Below are 12,967 nucleotides of genomic sequence, written 5' to 3' on the forward strand. Positions count from 1 at the left end.
AAATACTATGGTACATGTCCAAAATTATGCTAATTTACATTATAACTCATATTGTTTTGGCATGTCCAAAAATTAACTTTGCTTTATGTACCATTGTACTGAATGAATATTGCTTTATGACACCATATCCAATAAAATGTTGTAATATCAAATGCTATTTCAAAGAATGCTATGGTACAATAACATGTTTTTTTCTATTGCATGTTCAAAGGAAAATACATTAAAATGTAATTATTATTATTATTTAATTAAATTGAATTTATTATTAATTTATTATTAAATTGAAAAGTAATATATTTAATATAAAAAATATATATAAAGTTATTTTCAGTGTAATACCAAATACTTTTTGGTGCTTTTCCTTAATGTGGGTATATGGTAATGATCACTATAATATGTCAGGTGGATGCTGCTCTCGGGGCAGAAGAGATGGTGGAGATGTTGACGGAGCGTAATCTGGACCTGGAGGAGAAAGTACGGGAGCTCAAAGAAACTGTCACAGATCTGGTGAGTGATCAAAGAGAGTGTGATGTACAGTATATTAAGGTTCGGTTGTATTTGTGTGGATGTGTATGTTGAGCAGTATTTGTGTGCATATGCTGATGTAGGAAGCCATCAATGAGATGAATGATGAGCTTCAGGAGAACGCCAGAGAGACGGAGCTGGAGTTGAGAGAGCAGTTGGATCTGGGTGCTGCCGGCGTCAGGGAGGCGGAGAAGCGGGTGGAAGCGGCACAAGAAACAGTGGCAGACTACCAGCAGACCATCCAGAAATACAGAGAGCTCACTGCACACCTGCAGGTTCTGGTGTACTTCACAACATATAAACCACACCACATTAATGCTGCTTAAAATGCCCACTTTACAAATCACAATGTTTGTGAAATATACATCACATAATTTGTGCGCGTGTGTGTTTGGAACAGGAGGTGAACAGGGAGCTGATGAGCCAACAGGAAGCCAACGCTGAGCTGCAGCAGCAGCCTGCGGAGATCTTTGATTTTAAGATTAAATTCGCTGAAACCAAAGCCTATGCCAAGGTGAATCCAACAAACACATAAACAGTGTTTCTTACACCGCTGTTCAGAATCCATTTTGCAAATTAATTCATGCAGTTAATGAATCAGTCAAAATGATTGGTGAATCAGACAGAAGTCATTGGTTTGAATTGTGAAATGAATTGTCAGATGATTAATGTCTTCACTGAACTGCAGATTGTGTAAAACTCAAAATGAGCCAGGAACCATTACAGCGTTCTTCTGAAAGAAATGTTAAAAAGTTTTTTGTAAGGTTAAAGGGATAAATCACCCTAAAATTAAGATTAAAAAATTAAGTTAGAAAAAAAAAACACCTAGAAATCCCCAAAAAAGTATCCGTGTACTTTCTTCACTGAGTAATATCTCCGGACCAGAACTCCGTTTGTCTGATGACAATTGACAGACATGAACACAATCACTTCTTGTTATGACGAACACGGATATATTCACCTCAGAGAAGAAGGTACATGAATTGTATTTTGTCGCGTTTTTGTTAATCTTGATTTCTCACAACTTGTGTGCTTTTTTCTGGGCGAGACAGAGTGAACTGTGGCGCTAAAAGTCACACAGTGATTTTTGAAGGACCATGTGACACTGAAGACTAGAGTAATGATGCTGAAAATTCAGCTTTACCATCACAGGAATACATTACATTTTAAAGAATTACATTTTAAAATATATTAAAATAGAAAAACAGTTGTTACATTTAAATTGTAATAATATTTCACAATAGGCTATAACTGTAAAAAAAATGCAGCCTTGGTGTTTATAAGAGGCTTCTTTCAAAAACATTAAAAAAATTGTACCGACCTCAAAATTTTGAAAGGTAGTCTATATACCTTTTACAAGTATTGGCCATTGTTTATTGTGTTGTTAGTGGATGTCTGCCACCTGCTGGTATAAAAAATAATCTGTAGGAAACAGATGTAGGCTATGTGTCTCTCTCTCATATAAAAATATGTCTGTTTGTAATTCTAGGCCATAGAAATGGATCTGCGTAAAATGGAGGTGGCTCAGGCTAACAGACAGGTGTCACTGTTGATTTCCTTCATGCCTGACTCCTTCCTGAAACACGGAGGAGACCATGACTGCATCCTGGCTCTACTGCTCATCCCACGACTCATCTGCAAGGTGAATGTTCTGAATAAATATGTGTGTTTACATTCGGGAGTGTACACAGCATTTGCATGTCATATCAATAGCTTTTGCTAATTCCATTACATGTTATTGCATTGCTGTTTGCGGTTAGTAGAGGAGAGTAAGGGGTAAATGTTTTGGCTGGTTAGCTTAGCCCCAGCTGGTAGATGTCATAATTACACCATTCTGCTGTCAAAACATACATATAATTTTCCCCGTTTTTTTTTTTTTTTTTTTTAATTAGTCACATTTATGGCTCAGGTGATTGACTCAAATGTTAGCACCAAGGCTAAACCCAGACCTTTTCAGTCTTTTAGATGCCTTGGACTCCCAAATATGATCACCTTTGTGTGAGGAACCCCATCCTAAAATTTTAAAGATATAATATATATATATAACTATATATATATATATATATATATATATATAGTTTCTTGCATAAAGTCCCAATTTATTCTGTGAAAAATTAATATTATAAATATCTAAAATATTATTTGGAAAATATTCTATATTCTCTTAAGTTACTTTACTTTTTTGTACTCATTAGTACTGTACGGTTATAGTACTGTATTCATTTATTTAATTATTTTTTAAAAAATATTTATTTTTATATTTATTTATTTATTTTTATGTATGTATTTATTTACTCATTTACTTATACATTTGAATTTTTATTAGTTTGTTTTAATCTAATTTTTAGTTATTTATTTTAATATTATTGTTTTTATTTATTTAATTATTTACATTTTATTTGTTTGTTTATTTGGAAAATATTAAAAATATGTCTAAAATATTATTTGGAAAATATTTAGTTAATATGTCTTAACTGTATGTATTTATTTACTTTTTTAACTTATTTATTTTAATTAATTATTTATTTACTCATTAACTTATTTGTTTTAAGCTATTTTTACTCATATTAAGCTATTAGTATTATTTTATTTGCTTGTATTTAATTTTTATTTTTTTATTATTTTATTATTTGTTTATTAATCTTAATATTTTTTATTATTTATTTATTTATTTTGTTACATTTTTTACACATTTTCTAAACATATCCACAGACCCCCTAGAATGCCCCATTTTGAAAACCCCTGGCTTAACTTGTCTTCAGCATGTGCACTAACCACTAAGCCACAGTTCCAATCCAAGATTCCTTGTTGCGAGTTTTGGTTGAATGTGCTTGTGTGTATATGTTGTAGGCAGAGCTGATCAGTAAGCAGGCCCAGGAGAAGTTTGAGTTGACTGAGACGTGCTCTCAGAGGGCCGGGATGAGAGGAGCCGCCGGCGAACGGCTGAGCTTTGCTGCTGGACTCATCTATTCTCTCACACTGCTACAGGCTGCACTGCACAAATATGAACAGTAGGTTTACCTGAACGTGCACTTTCTGAAGCGTTAACATCCTCAAGAGAATTAAGGAACTCATGAAATATGTCAATAAATGCCTTTATTTTTCTGTGTTGACTCATTTCCTGTTGAAGCAGCCTCGAAAGGCATACTGTTTTTTAAGATGTCTCCCTCTTTATCTCTCTCGTGCAGTGCTCTGAGTCAGTGCAGTGTGGACGTGTACAAGCGTGTGGGTTCTCTGTACTCTGAAATGAGCGTCCATGAGCGTTCCCTGGATTTCCTCATAGACCTCTTGTACAAAGACCTGCTGGATGAAACTGTCAATGTGGAACCTCTAACCAAAGCTATTAAATACTATCAGGTATCATAGCATAATGCCATTTCGTAACACTTGAATTATATAACTGTAATAATATTTCTCATATATATATATATATATATATATGATACTGCGTATCATAATAGCAGCAAAGCAGCTCCAGTGCCACATTTACAAAACAAAACCTAAAGCCTAAACTTACCCAAGACACTACTATTGTTCGCCTTTCAAACTCTGGTGTTTCAAAAGTCTAGTTATTTATTGACATGCATTTCTCTTTTTTGCAGCATCTTTACAGTATCCATCTTGCCGAACAGCCTGAGGACTGTACCATGCAGTTAGCGGACCACATCAAAGTAAAAAAAAATCACATAGAGACACACTGCGGGTCTATTACACACATCTATAATGCATATTCATGTGTGTCTGTAGTTTACCCAGAGTGCTCTGGACTGTATGGCAGTAGAAGTGGGGCGTCTAAGGGCCTTCATACAAACAGGACAGGACGAGGAAGGGTTTTGTGTGCTGCTGAAGGATCTGGACACTTCCTGTAGTGACATACGACAGTTCTGCAAGAAGATCCGCCGTCGTATGCCAGGCACAGATGCACCAGGCATTCCAGCTGCCCTCAGCTTCGGACCACAGGTAATGTGATCACCCAGATCTTATTCACATACTCTGTATGTTAAATTTTATACATATCTTCGATATCTAAGCCTTCCATTGATGGGGTTTATGTGTGTGTGTAGGTGTGTGAGACCCTGGCAGAGAGCAGAAGGCAGCTGGCCTGGGTGAATGCTGTGCTCCAGGAAGTGGCAGCAGCAGCCGCTCAGCTCATCGCCCCTCTCAGCGAACATGAGGGACTTCCAGCCGTCAAACTGGAAGACATGGCCTTTAAAGCAGCTGAACAGGTATGTTTGGGTGAATCCTGTAAAAACATGTATGGGTCACCACAAAATTGAAATTAAAAAATAACACACTATTGTATACAAAAATACAATAAAAAACAGCAATGTTGGGAAATGTTATTACAATTTAGAATAACTTTTTTCTCTTTTAATATATTTTAAAATGTAATTTATCCTGTAATGGCAAAGCTGAATTTTCAGCATCATTACTCCAGTCTTCAGTGTCACATGATCCTTCAGAAATCATTCTCATATGATGATTTGCTGCTCAAGAAACATTTATTATTATCAATGTTTTTGAAGGATTCTTTGAAAGAGATTTATTAAAAAAAACTAATTCTTTCATAACATTATAAATGTCTTTCCAGTCACATTTGATCAGTTTAACACATCCTTGCTGAATAAAAATATTAATTTCTCTAATATAATATAATATAATATAATATAATATAATATAATATAATATGTGACCCTGGACCACAAAACCAGTCATAAGTCGCACGGGTATATTTGTAGCAATAGCCAACAATACATTGTATGGGTCAAAATTATTGATTTTTCTTTTATGTCAAAGTCATTAATATATTAAGTAAAGATCACGTTCCATGAAGATATTTTTTTAATTTCCTACAATAAATATATCAAAAATTTATTGTGAGTATGAATTGCTAAGGACTTCATTTGGACAACTTTAAAGGTGATTTTCTCAATATTTTGATTTGTTTTGCACCCTCACATTCCAGATTTTCAAATAGTTGTATCTCGGCCAAAACTTATTTATTCAGCTTTCAGATGATGTATGTCTCAATTTCAAAAAATTGACCCTTATGACTGGTTTTGTGGTCCACGGGCACATATAATATAATATAATTAGTGCTGTCAAATCAATTAATTGTGATAATAAATTATAATATAATATAATATACTATATAAATGACAATGTGGGGATGTAATTTAATCTCTTTGGATCTTTTTTTTTCAGATCTATGGGTCACAGGGCATAAACCCCCAAGAGTGTCTGCGGCAGTCATGCAGTGTTGTCATAGCAACCATGAACAAGATGGCTACCGCTATGCAGGAGGGAGAATATGACTCTGACAGACCACAGAATGGGGTAAGTTTGTCTCTCTCAGTTTGCCCATCTGCATGTATAACACTGGCTATGAATGTTTGTTATGTATCTATTGTATAGATATCTCCTGTTGAAGTCCGAGCAGCGGCACTAAGGGCAGAAATCACTGATGCTGAAGGACTTGGTCTCAAACTTGAGGACAGAGAAACTGTAATCAAAGAGCTGAAGAAATCCCTTAAAATAAAGGTAGAAACACTCATACTCAAACATGCTTGGAGGCACAAGATAACAAAATCTTCAAATTATGTGAAAATGGTCCTGTTCATATAGGGAGAGGAACTGAGTGAGGCCAATGTGCGTCTCAGTTTGCTGGAGAAAAAGCTGGACAGTGCGTCTAAAGATGCAGATGAGCGAGTGGAGAAGATTCAGACGATCCTAGATGAGACGCATTCAATCCTGAAAAAGAAAGAGAAGTACGGGATGATGGGGGTTCTTGCACATATTTATCCTAACTCCTAATGTGGTTCTTAATGCCCTAGGATAGTGATGGGGATACTATACTGTAAAAAAGGCATTTAATATGTGTATTATAATCCGTAGGGAGTTTGAGGAGACCATGGATGCTCTCCAGGCTGACATAGACCAACTAGAGGCAGAGAAAGCAGAGCTTAAGCAGAGAATCAACAGCCAATCAAAAATGACCATTGAGGGATTGAGAGGAAGTCAAGCCTCTGGCATCGCCTCCATTGTGACTTGTGGCATCACTGCTGGTAAGAGACCGCTAATCAGTTTAACTTAAACAATTAGTTAAAATGTCTTTCTTAAGTCTTCATTTTAACCAGTCTAATGTGTCTTCCATTGTTTGTATTCCTTGTAGAAGAACAAAAAGGTAAATTTGTTGTCAGCGTGGCATTTAAATATCTCCAGTTCCTTACTCATGGTCTTTCTGCGCGCTGCATGTGTGCATGCAAGTTATGCAAGTTATTCTTGTGTATGTTACTAGATGCAATTATATTTAGTTTGTGCTTTACAAATATTTCATCATGCTTCCCTTTCACAAGTTGCATGTGCTGTATGGTAGGCTTATTTAGTGCACGGCTCTTGATTACTGCCCTTTATTGCACAGAATGCTTGATTCTGATTGGCCAGTCGTGACATTCTGCTCAAATCATTTTAAAACTGCTGAACTGTTTGATTGACTGGTTTCACAACAGTTTAGTTTCTTTCCTTATAGCTTTCTGCATGGTATTTCATGTCTCCCATAAACTTTGTGGTCTCTGTCTTCTCATCTAATATATTTAGTCAGTTAAATATTATAACATTAAATCTAAAATTTGTATTATAATATTTGAAATCTCAATTATTGTAGCTGTTTTATTATTATCTTAATTTAGTGGCCTATTAAGAAAAATCCTGAATGGATTTAATAGAATCCACCTAGAAGATGCTTCCTTTGAGATGTCAGTGTATAATAGTTTAATAAACACTGGTAAGAAACTGTAATATTGTGAAATATAATTACAATTTAAAATAACTATTTTCTGTTTGGACATATTTTAAAATGTCATTTATTCCTTTGATGGTAAAGCTGAATTTTCAGCATCATTACTCCAGTCTTCAGTGTCACATGATCCTTCAGAAGAATCAGAAATCATTCTAATATGCTGATTTGCTGTTTAAGAAACATTTCTTATTATTATCAGTGTTGAAAACAGTTGTGCTGCTTAGTATTTTTGTGTAATACATTTTTTTTCAGGATGCTTTGATTAATAGATTAAAAAGAACAACATTTATTTGAAATAGAATATTTTTTAACATTATAAATGTCTTTACTGACACTTTTTAATTTTCACAAAGTCCTTGCATTAATTTCTTTTAAAAAAATCTTATTGACCCCAAACTTTTGAATGGTAGTCTATATATATTTTTAAATATTTTAGAGAAATATATCAGTTGTTTCTGCCTTTGTTAACATGTAATTTAATAGGAGTGTGTGCAGCTGCTGGAGTGCAAGTGATAGATTCCCCACTGCTGACTCAGCAGATTGAAGCTCAGCGACTCAGCATAAAGCACTTGAAGAACGAGAACAACAGACTGAAGGTCTTTCCTACTTCCTCACAAGCACATTTCCCCAATGCAGGCACAGAGGAAATACGATATTCTCACTTTTGTTTTTGTGTGTGTGAACTGCAGGCAGAAAAGATGCGTGTTCAGCTGGCGTCTCTCCCTCCTCTGAATGTGACAAAGCTGGGCTGGCGAGAGGGCTGCAGGCCGGAGGTGTTGTCTAGCGCCCTCTACCGCAAAACAGACCAACTACTGGACACTCTGCTCCAGATGAGTGCCAATGTGAAAGTGGTGGACATCACAGGGAAATCTCCAGGTTTGTCATAATTAGACTTGACAACACAGATTTCTGTTGTTTTTACATGAATTATGTTAGTGTTTGTGTTTTGATTAACAGTGAGCCCCAGTGCGCAGCTCCTAGAGCAAACTGCAAGACTGCAGTCGCTCAGCGACACCCTCGATAGGCTTAAGGTAAAATAAAAATGCTTCAAAACCATAGACATCATTAAAATGTCTCCTGTATTTACTAAAGCAACCTATTTCTTTGAAGGATGAGGTTGCTGAACATGTAGTGACTCATAGGCCTGGAGCTCAAGTCTCATCTGATTTTGCCACTTTTCCCTGCACTTCCTTTGTGAAGGTAAGACAGATGCACAGAATGACATTGATCCACATCGTTTGGGTCTGTATAAATCTTTCATTCTTTTTCTTTCTGCTCTCAGGCAAAGGAGGAGAAGAAAGGAGATGCTGTGTTAGTCGGCCGTGTGATGATGCCTTGCGCTCGAGGGCAGGAACAGGTGCATCGTCTGGTGCTTTCACAGACAGAGTTACAGAGAGTTCATCGCCTTCTCCAGACTTAAAATGACCCGTCGCCTCTTTCCACAAAACGAAACTTACTCAAAGTCAATCTCCAAAACCCAAGAATTGAAACAACAGACATCCCAGCTAACAGGAAACATTCTCAGAACTTTGGTTAATGTTTTTTCTGAAACGTTTTAGTCAGATGTTTGTCTAACGTTCTGACAAAGTTCTTCCAGTAACCTTAATAGAATGTTCTTTCAAAGTTACCTGGTCTTTAATAATGTTGTCAAAATGTTAGCACAAAATGTTAGCGCATTATGTTTGCAAAAATATAAAGTGGAATGTTTCCTTAACGTTCAGGACATTTTGAACATTCAGGGAACGATCAGAAATAACGTTTTCATAACTTAATGGGAACGTTAGCAAAATGTTCTTAGAATATATATTTTTGTTAGCTGGGATTATGGAGAATGTATTGTGTAAACAACTATTATCAATATTTATGTTCACAAACCAGTGCTTCATTAGGTCAGGTTCACTTTCAGTGTGATAATATCTACCACACCAAAATTTGTAAAAATGATACAAAAAGGTTACAGATTTGAAACACGAGACATGCTGAGGATATTTTATTATCAAGGCATGAAATGGATGATTCAGCATGATCCCTGCTGCTTTGTACTGTACCTGCATCTAATCCCTTTCTTTCTCTTCCCGATTTGGATGGCCATTGATTCACGTTTACAAGTATTTAGCTAATAGGATTTCAATTTAAACCATCTATGTGTTTAATTAGTGGTGCTTTTTAAGTGATTAGACTTATGATTTTCAACTGACGGATGACAAAACAGGAAAACAATTCCAATGAAATAGGAGGAGAGACCCAAGCCATGTGATTCGACCAGTAAAAAACCACCAAACACCCTAGCAATTGCATCGCAACATACTAAAAACCAATGAAAACAATTGAAAACTTAATAGCAATGCTCTGGCAACTACCTGAAGCTTACATTATCTTCAGAAAATATTAAAAGTTGGATAAAAATCTAGTTGACCAATTAATGGTCTGGTCACGTTTACTTTTGTTTGGCAAATTTTAATGGGTGAAATCCAGTCATTTCAATTGGAAATACTCATGAAAATTTTGCAACAGATCCAAGTTGGTCACACGGATTCTCCGCGTTGATCATCAGAAAACTGCTTGGTTTGAAAGTGATTCTGAGCTGTGCTTCATACATGGCTTTTGACAATAGACAATGGAACTTTTTGCTCATGAAATTTCACTAATGTGACCTCACCTTAATAATCAAGTGTTTCAGATATAAAGGTAAGTATCAAACCTTTGATTTTAGTCATTTCATACATGAAGTCTATCCAGAACATTCTGGATCGGGAGGCCAAAGATTGACAAATACACAATTTTGGGGCTCTATTTATTCTGCATAACTGTGATTGAGTGCATGTTCAATAATTCAACTTAGGACTGGTCATTAGCACATCAAATGCTGTGATTGCCTGGCTCTGCCCTCTTCTATACTCAAAACAGTTATCCAAGTGTCGGAAAGAACGAAAAGAGAGTATGCTTTTCACATAAACAATAAGTCAAAGATTTAACAACTCTGTGTGCTTAACTGTGATGCCTGAATGTGCCACGCCAATGTGCTTTTGTAAAGAAAATACAATTGTCCTTTTGAGTGAATGATCAGATTTAGTGCCAAGCAAGGGCGAGATAAAAACATAAGGCAAATGCAACTGTTGGCTCAAATAAAAAGAGGACGTTAGATAACAATATTTATTAACTGTTGTATATTTGCTCCAAGAGCTTGTCAGTATTCAAGTGGTCTTAAGTTAGCAGTGGTTTGCTTTGTTACTATTAAGTTATTAACCTATTAACTGTACAAAATGCATACTGTTACAGTATTGTTGAATGTGTTGGCATCTTTATATATAATGTGAGTGAATTAATTTAAATAAATTATTAAGCTATTACTTGCATATTGTTTGGCGTAATTTTTACGCAGGATGCCCTTCCTGACCCAACCCAGCACTATATTCTCCTCAGTGGGGCAAAGGTGCTTTGGAAAGAGCTTGCATAGATAAAACTAATGGGAATACATGAGACATATTTGCATTGACTAACCAGCAATGAAAGAGCTTATAGAAACAGTTTGCAGAAGAGCCATAAAAACGCTGATAGATAAAACAGTTAAATAAATGTGCCCTCTTTATGTTGCTCTTAAAAAAAACTGGTCTGTTTACCACAGTCAAGAGCCACACAACTCTGCATCACTTACTGGAACTGAAGAATATGTTCTTCTTAAAATGGGATGGGATATATTAATCACAAAACTAGGAACTACCAGTGTGATTTTGCAACATATGGATACCACCACAATATTGGACGGTAATAATACAGCTCCTGATAGCAATTGCACCAGCAGACTACATAACGTCCAAGAGATCATCAGATGGATCACATTTGCTGTTGGGCTTCCAGGCATTGGCGTTTCTATCTACCTCATGGGCATGCAGGCAAAAACTGGCAAGGCTGCTCCTGTCTACCTCATCAGCCTGCTCGCATCCGACATCTTCAGCATCCTTGGGCGGCCGAAGGCGTCTGCGGGGGACAACAAGCAAACCAGTATGCAGAGTATGGATATATCCTACCTGATATTCTACTTCGGCATCGTTTCCAACATCGTGTTCATGGTCTGCGTTGCTCAGGAGCGATATCTGTTGGTAACCTGTCCAAAATATAACGCCTTCTGCGTAAAACTCAAGCAGTCAAGCATGATTTCATTGGCTGTGTGGGCAGCTCCGTTTGCAATACTCTTTCTGGTTTACCAAGGATATGACGTCTTGTTTTCCATAGCTCTTCTTCTCCCACTACCACTCCTGGTGTTTTTCTTTCTGGATTCTTTCAGAGCCTTATGGTGTACAAGATGGAGAGCACCTGTGACTAACAGAAACAAGATTCTGGGTATGCAGGCGGCCATCTTGAGTAATTACAGTATACTTTACCTCCCCTTTGTCCTAAATACACTGTTCAAGGCATTGTCTCTAAGCTCCTACGTTTGCTACTTGGGACTTGTATCTGATCTTCTTCTCTATCTTGGCCCACTTGTGGACCCTTTCCTCTCAATCCTTCTTACGAATGGAATTGGTGACATTTTGAAGGCCTTTCCCTGCTGTAAGAGGACAAACACACAGGAGAATATGGAGACTGTGAACTCAGACACTGTGGAAACAGTGTCTGGTATCGTATCTGTGCTCTGAATAATAATAAATTTAAAATTGATAATCAAAAAATTGAACTAATAATTGTTTGTTTTGATTGTTACATTTTTACAGGGTTATGCCACCCAAAAATGAAAATTCTGTCATAATTTCCTTACTCTCATGTTGTTTCAAACCTGTATGACTTACTTTCTTCTGTGAGATACAAAAGGATATATTTTGAGAAATGTCTCAATGATTTTTCTGTCCATACAATGATAGTCAATGGTCACCAAAATTGTTTGGCTACCGACATTCTTTTATGGTCTACATAAGAAAGAAAGTCATACAGGCTTGAAACAACATGAGGGTGAATCAATTATGACAGAATTTTCATTTTTTGTTTGAACTATTCCTTACGATGATTCAATCCCATAAAGATGTTCAATCTTATGCCAAAAACACAGCATGAGGAGACAAAGCAAGCAGCTACAATTGTGTTTAAATTTGCTATTATAATAAACTTAATTGATATTGGTAACTCTAGAGTTCTACATCCCAACAGGTTCGCTCATTTTAAAAATATCGGGCTTGACACAAAGGGTGAAATAATGCTTTGACACAGATGTGCGCTACTGTATGCCCTTTAGCTGTACTATGTAAAATATTGATGATATACAGTAATGTAGTGCGCTGTAATAACCGGTTTAGATATTTAAAGGACAGTTCACCCCTAAAAAGCTTTTTTTTCCATTGCTTTATCCTCATAACTTTTGAAATCCACATGATGTTAATAGAAAATTCAAGTTGCTCTTTTTCATACAGTGAAAATGAATGGTGGCCACGGCTGTCAAGCTAGATTTTGTTAGTGAATAATGACTTAAATTTCAATCCGTTCCTCACAAAAGCTATCATATAGCTCCAGATGACTTAGAATATAGTGCATGAGTTGTATGGACCACTTTCATGGTGCTTGTCAGTTTTGTAGACTAGTAACCTTTCACTTTCATTCTATGGAGAAGATCAGACACTCTGATGACATCTATTTTTTGTTTGAAAAGAGAGA

General features: G+C 36.2%; 3 protein-coding genes across 7 annotated transcripts in view; 2 read left to right on the plus strand and 1 right to left on the minus strand.

The window, feature by feature from the left end:
* Nucleotides 1–10,674, plus strand: part of dctn1b (dynactin 1b) — a 34,728-nt gene extending 24,054 nt beyond the window's left edge. For 4 of the 5 annotated variants that reach the window (XM_051917890.1, XM_051917891.1, XM_051917887.1 and 1 more), the window contains 19 exons: nucleotides 403–507; nucleotides 609–800; nucleotides 926–1,039; nucleotides 2,015–2,167; nucleotides 3,376–3,536; nucleotides 3,714–3,882; nucleotides 4,128–4,196; nucleotides 4,273–4,485; nucleotides 4,590–4,751; nucleotides 5,731–5,862; nucleotides 5,941–6,066; nucleotides 6,151–6,293; nucleotides 6,421–6,590; nucleotides 6,698–6,709; nucleotides 7,808–7,920; nucleotides 8,014–8,200; nucleotides 8,282–8,355; nucleotides 8,435–8,524; nucleotides 8,607–10,674. In XM_051917890.1, coding sequence (XP_051773850.1) covers nucleotides 403–507; nucleotides 609–800; nucleotides 926–1,039; nucleotides 2,015–2,167; nucleotides 3,376–3,536; nucleotides 3,714–3,882; nucleotides 4,128–4,196; nucleotides 4,273–4,485; nucleotides 4,590–4,751; nucleotides 5,731–5,862; nucleotides 5,941–6,066; nucleotides 6,151–6,293; nucleotides 6,421–6,590; nucleotides 6,698–6,709; nucleotides 7,808–7,920; nucleotides 8,014–8,200; nucleotides 8,282–8,355; nucleotides 8,435–8,524; nucleotides 8,607–8,744 — 2,523 coding nt within the window. In that variant the 3' untranslated portion in view covers nucleotides 8,745–10,674. The remainder of the gene's footprint in view (nucleotides 1–402; nucleotides 508–608; nucleotides 801–925; nucleotides 1,040–2,014; nucleotides 2,168–3,375; nucleotides 3,537–3,713; nucleotides 3,883–4,127; nucleotides 4,197–4,272; nucleotides 4,486–4,589; nucleotides 4,752–5,730; nucleotides 5,863–5,940; nucleotides 6,067–6,150; nucleotides 6,294–6,420; nucleotides 6,591–6,697; nucleotides 6,710–7,807; nucleotides 7,921–8,013; nucleotides 8,201–8,281; nucleotides 8,356–8,434; nucleotides 8,525–8,606) is intronic. The other variant, XM_051917888.1, reaches the window with a different exon arrangement.
* Nucleotides 1–12,967, minus strand: part of rsrp1 (arginine/serine-rich protein 1) — a 209,980-nt gene that overhangs the window by 60,376 nt on the left and 136,637 nt on the right. The gene's annotated exons all lie outside the window — the stretch shown is intronic.
* Nucleotides 10,812–12,070, plus strand: si:ch211-132e22.4 (uncharacterized). Its single transcript, XM_051917919.1, has one exon. It carries the CDS (start codon nucleotides 10,900–10,902, stop codon nucleotides 11,959–11,961), a length of 1,062 nt encoding a protein of 353 aa, XP_051773879.1. The 5' UTR covers nucleotides 10,812–10,899; the 3' UTR covers nucleotides 11,962–12,070.

Source organism: Ctenopharyngodon idella, chromosome 13, assembly GCF_019924925.1.
Source record: "Ctenopharyngodon idella isolate HZGC_01 chromosome 13, HZGC01, whole genome shotgun sequence".
Lineage (NCBI taxonomy): Eukaryota > Metazoa > Chordata > Actinopteri > Cypriniformes > Xenocyprididae > Ctenopharyngodon > Ctenopharyngodon idella.

What these genes read in the sequence shown, in the direction of transcription:
- si:ch211-132e22.4 (XM_051917919.1), top strand. Translation starts at nt 10,900, where the DNA reads ATGTGCCCTCTTTATGTTGCTCTTAAAAAAAACTGGTCTGTTTACCAC.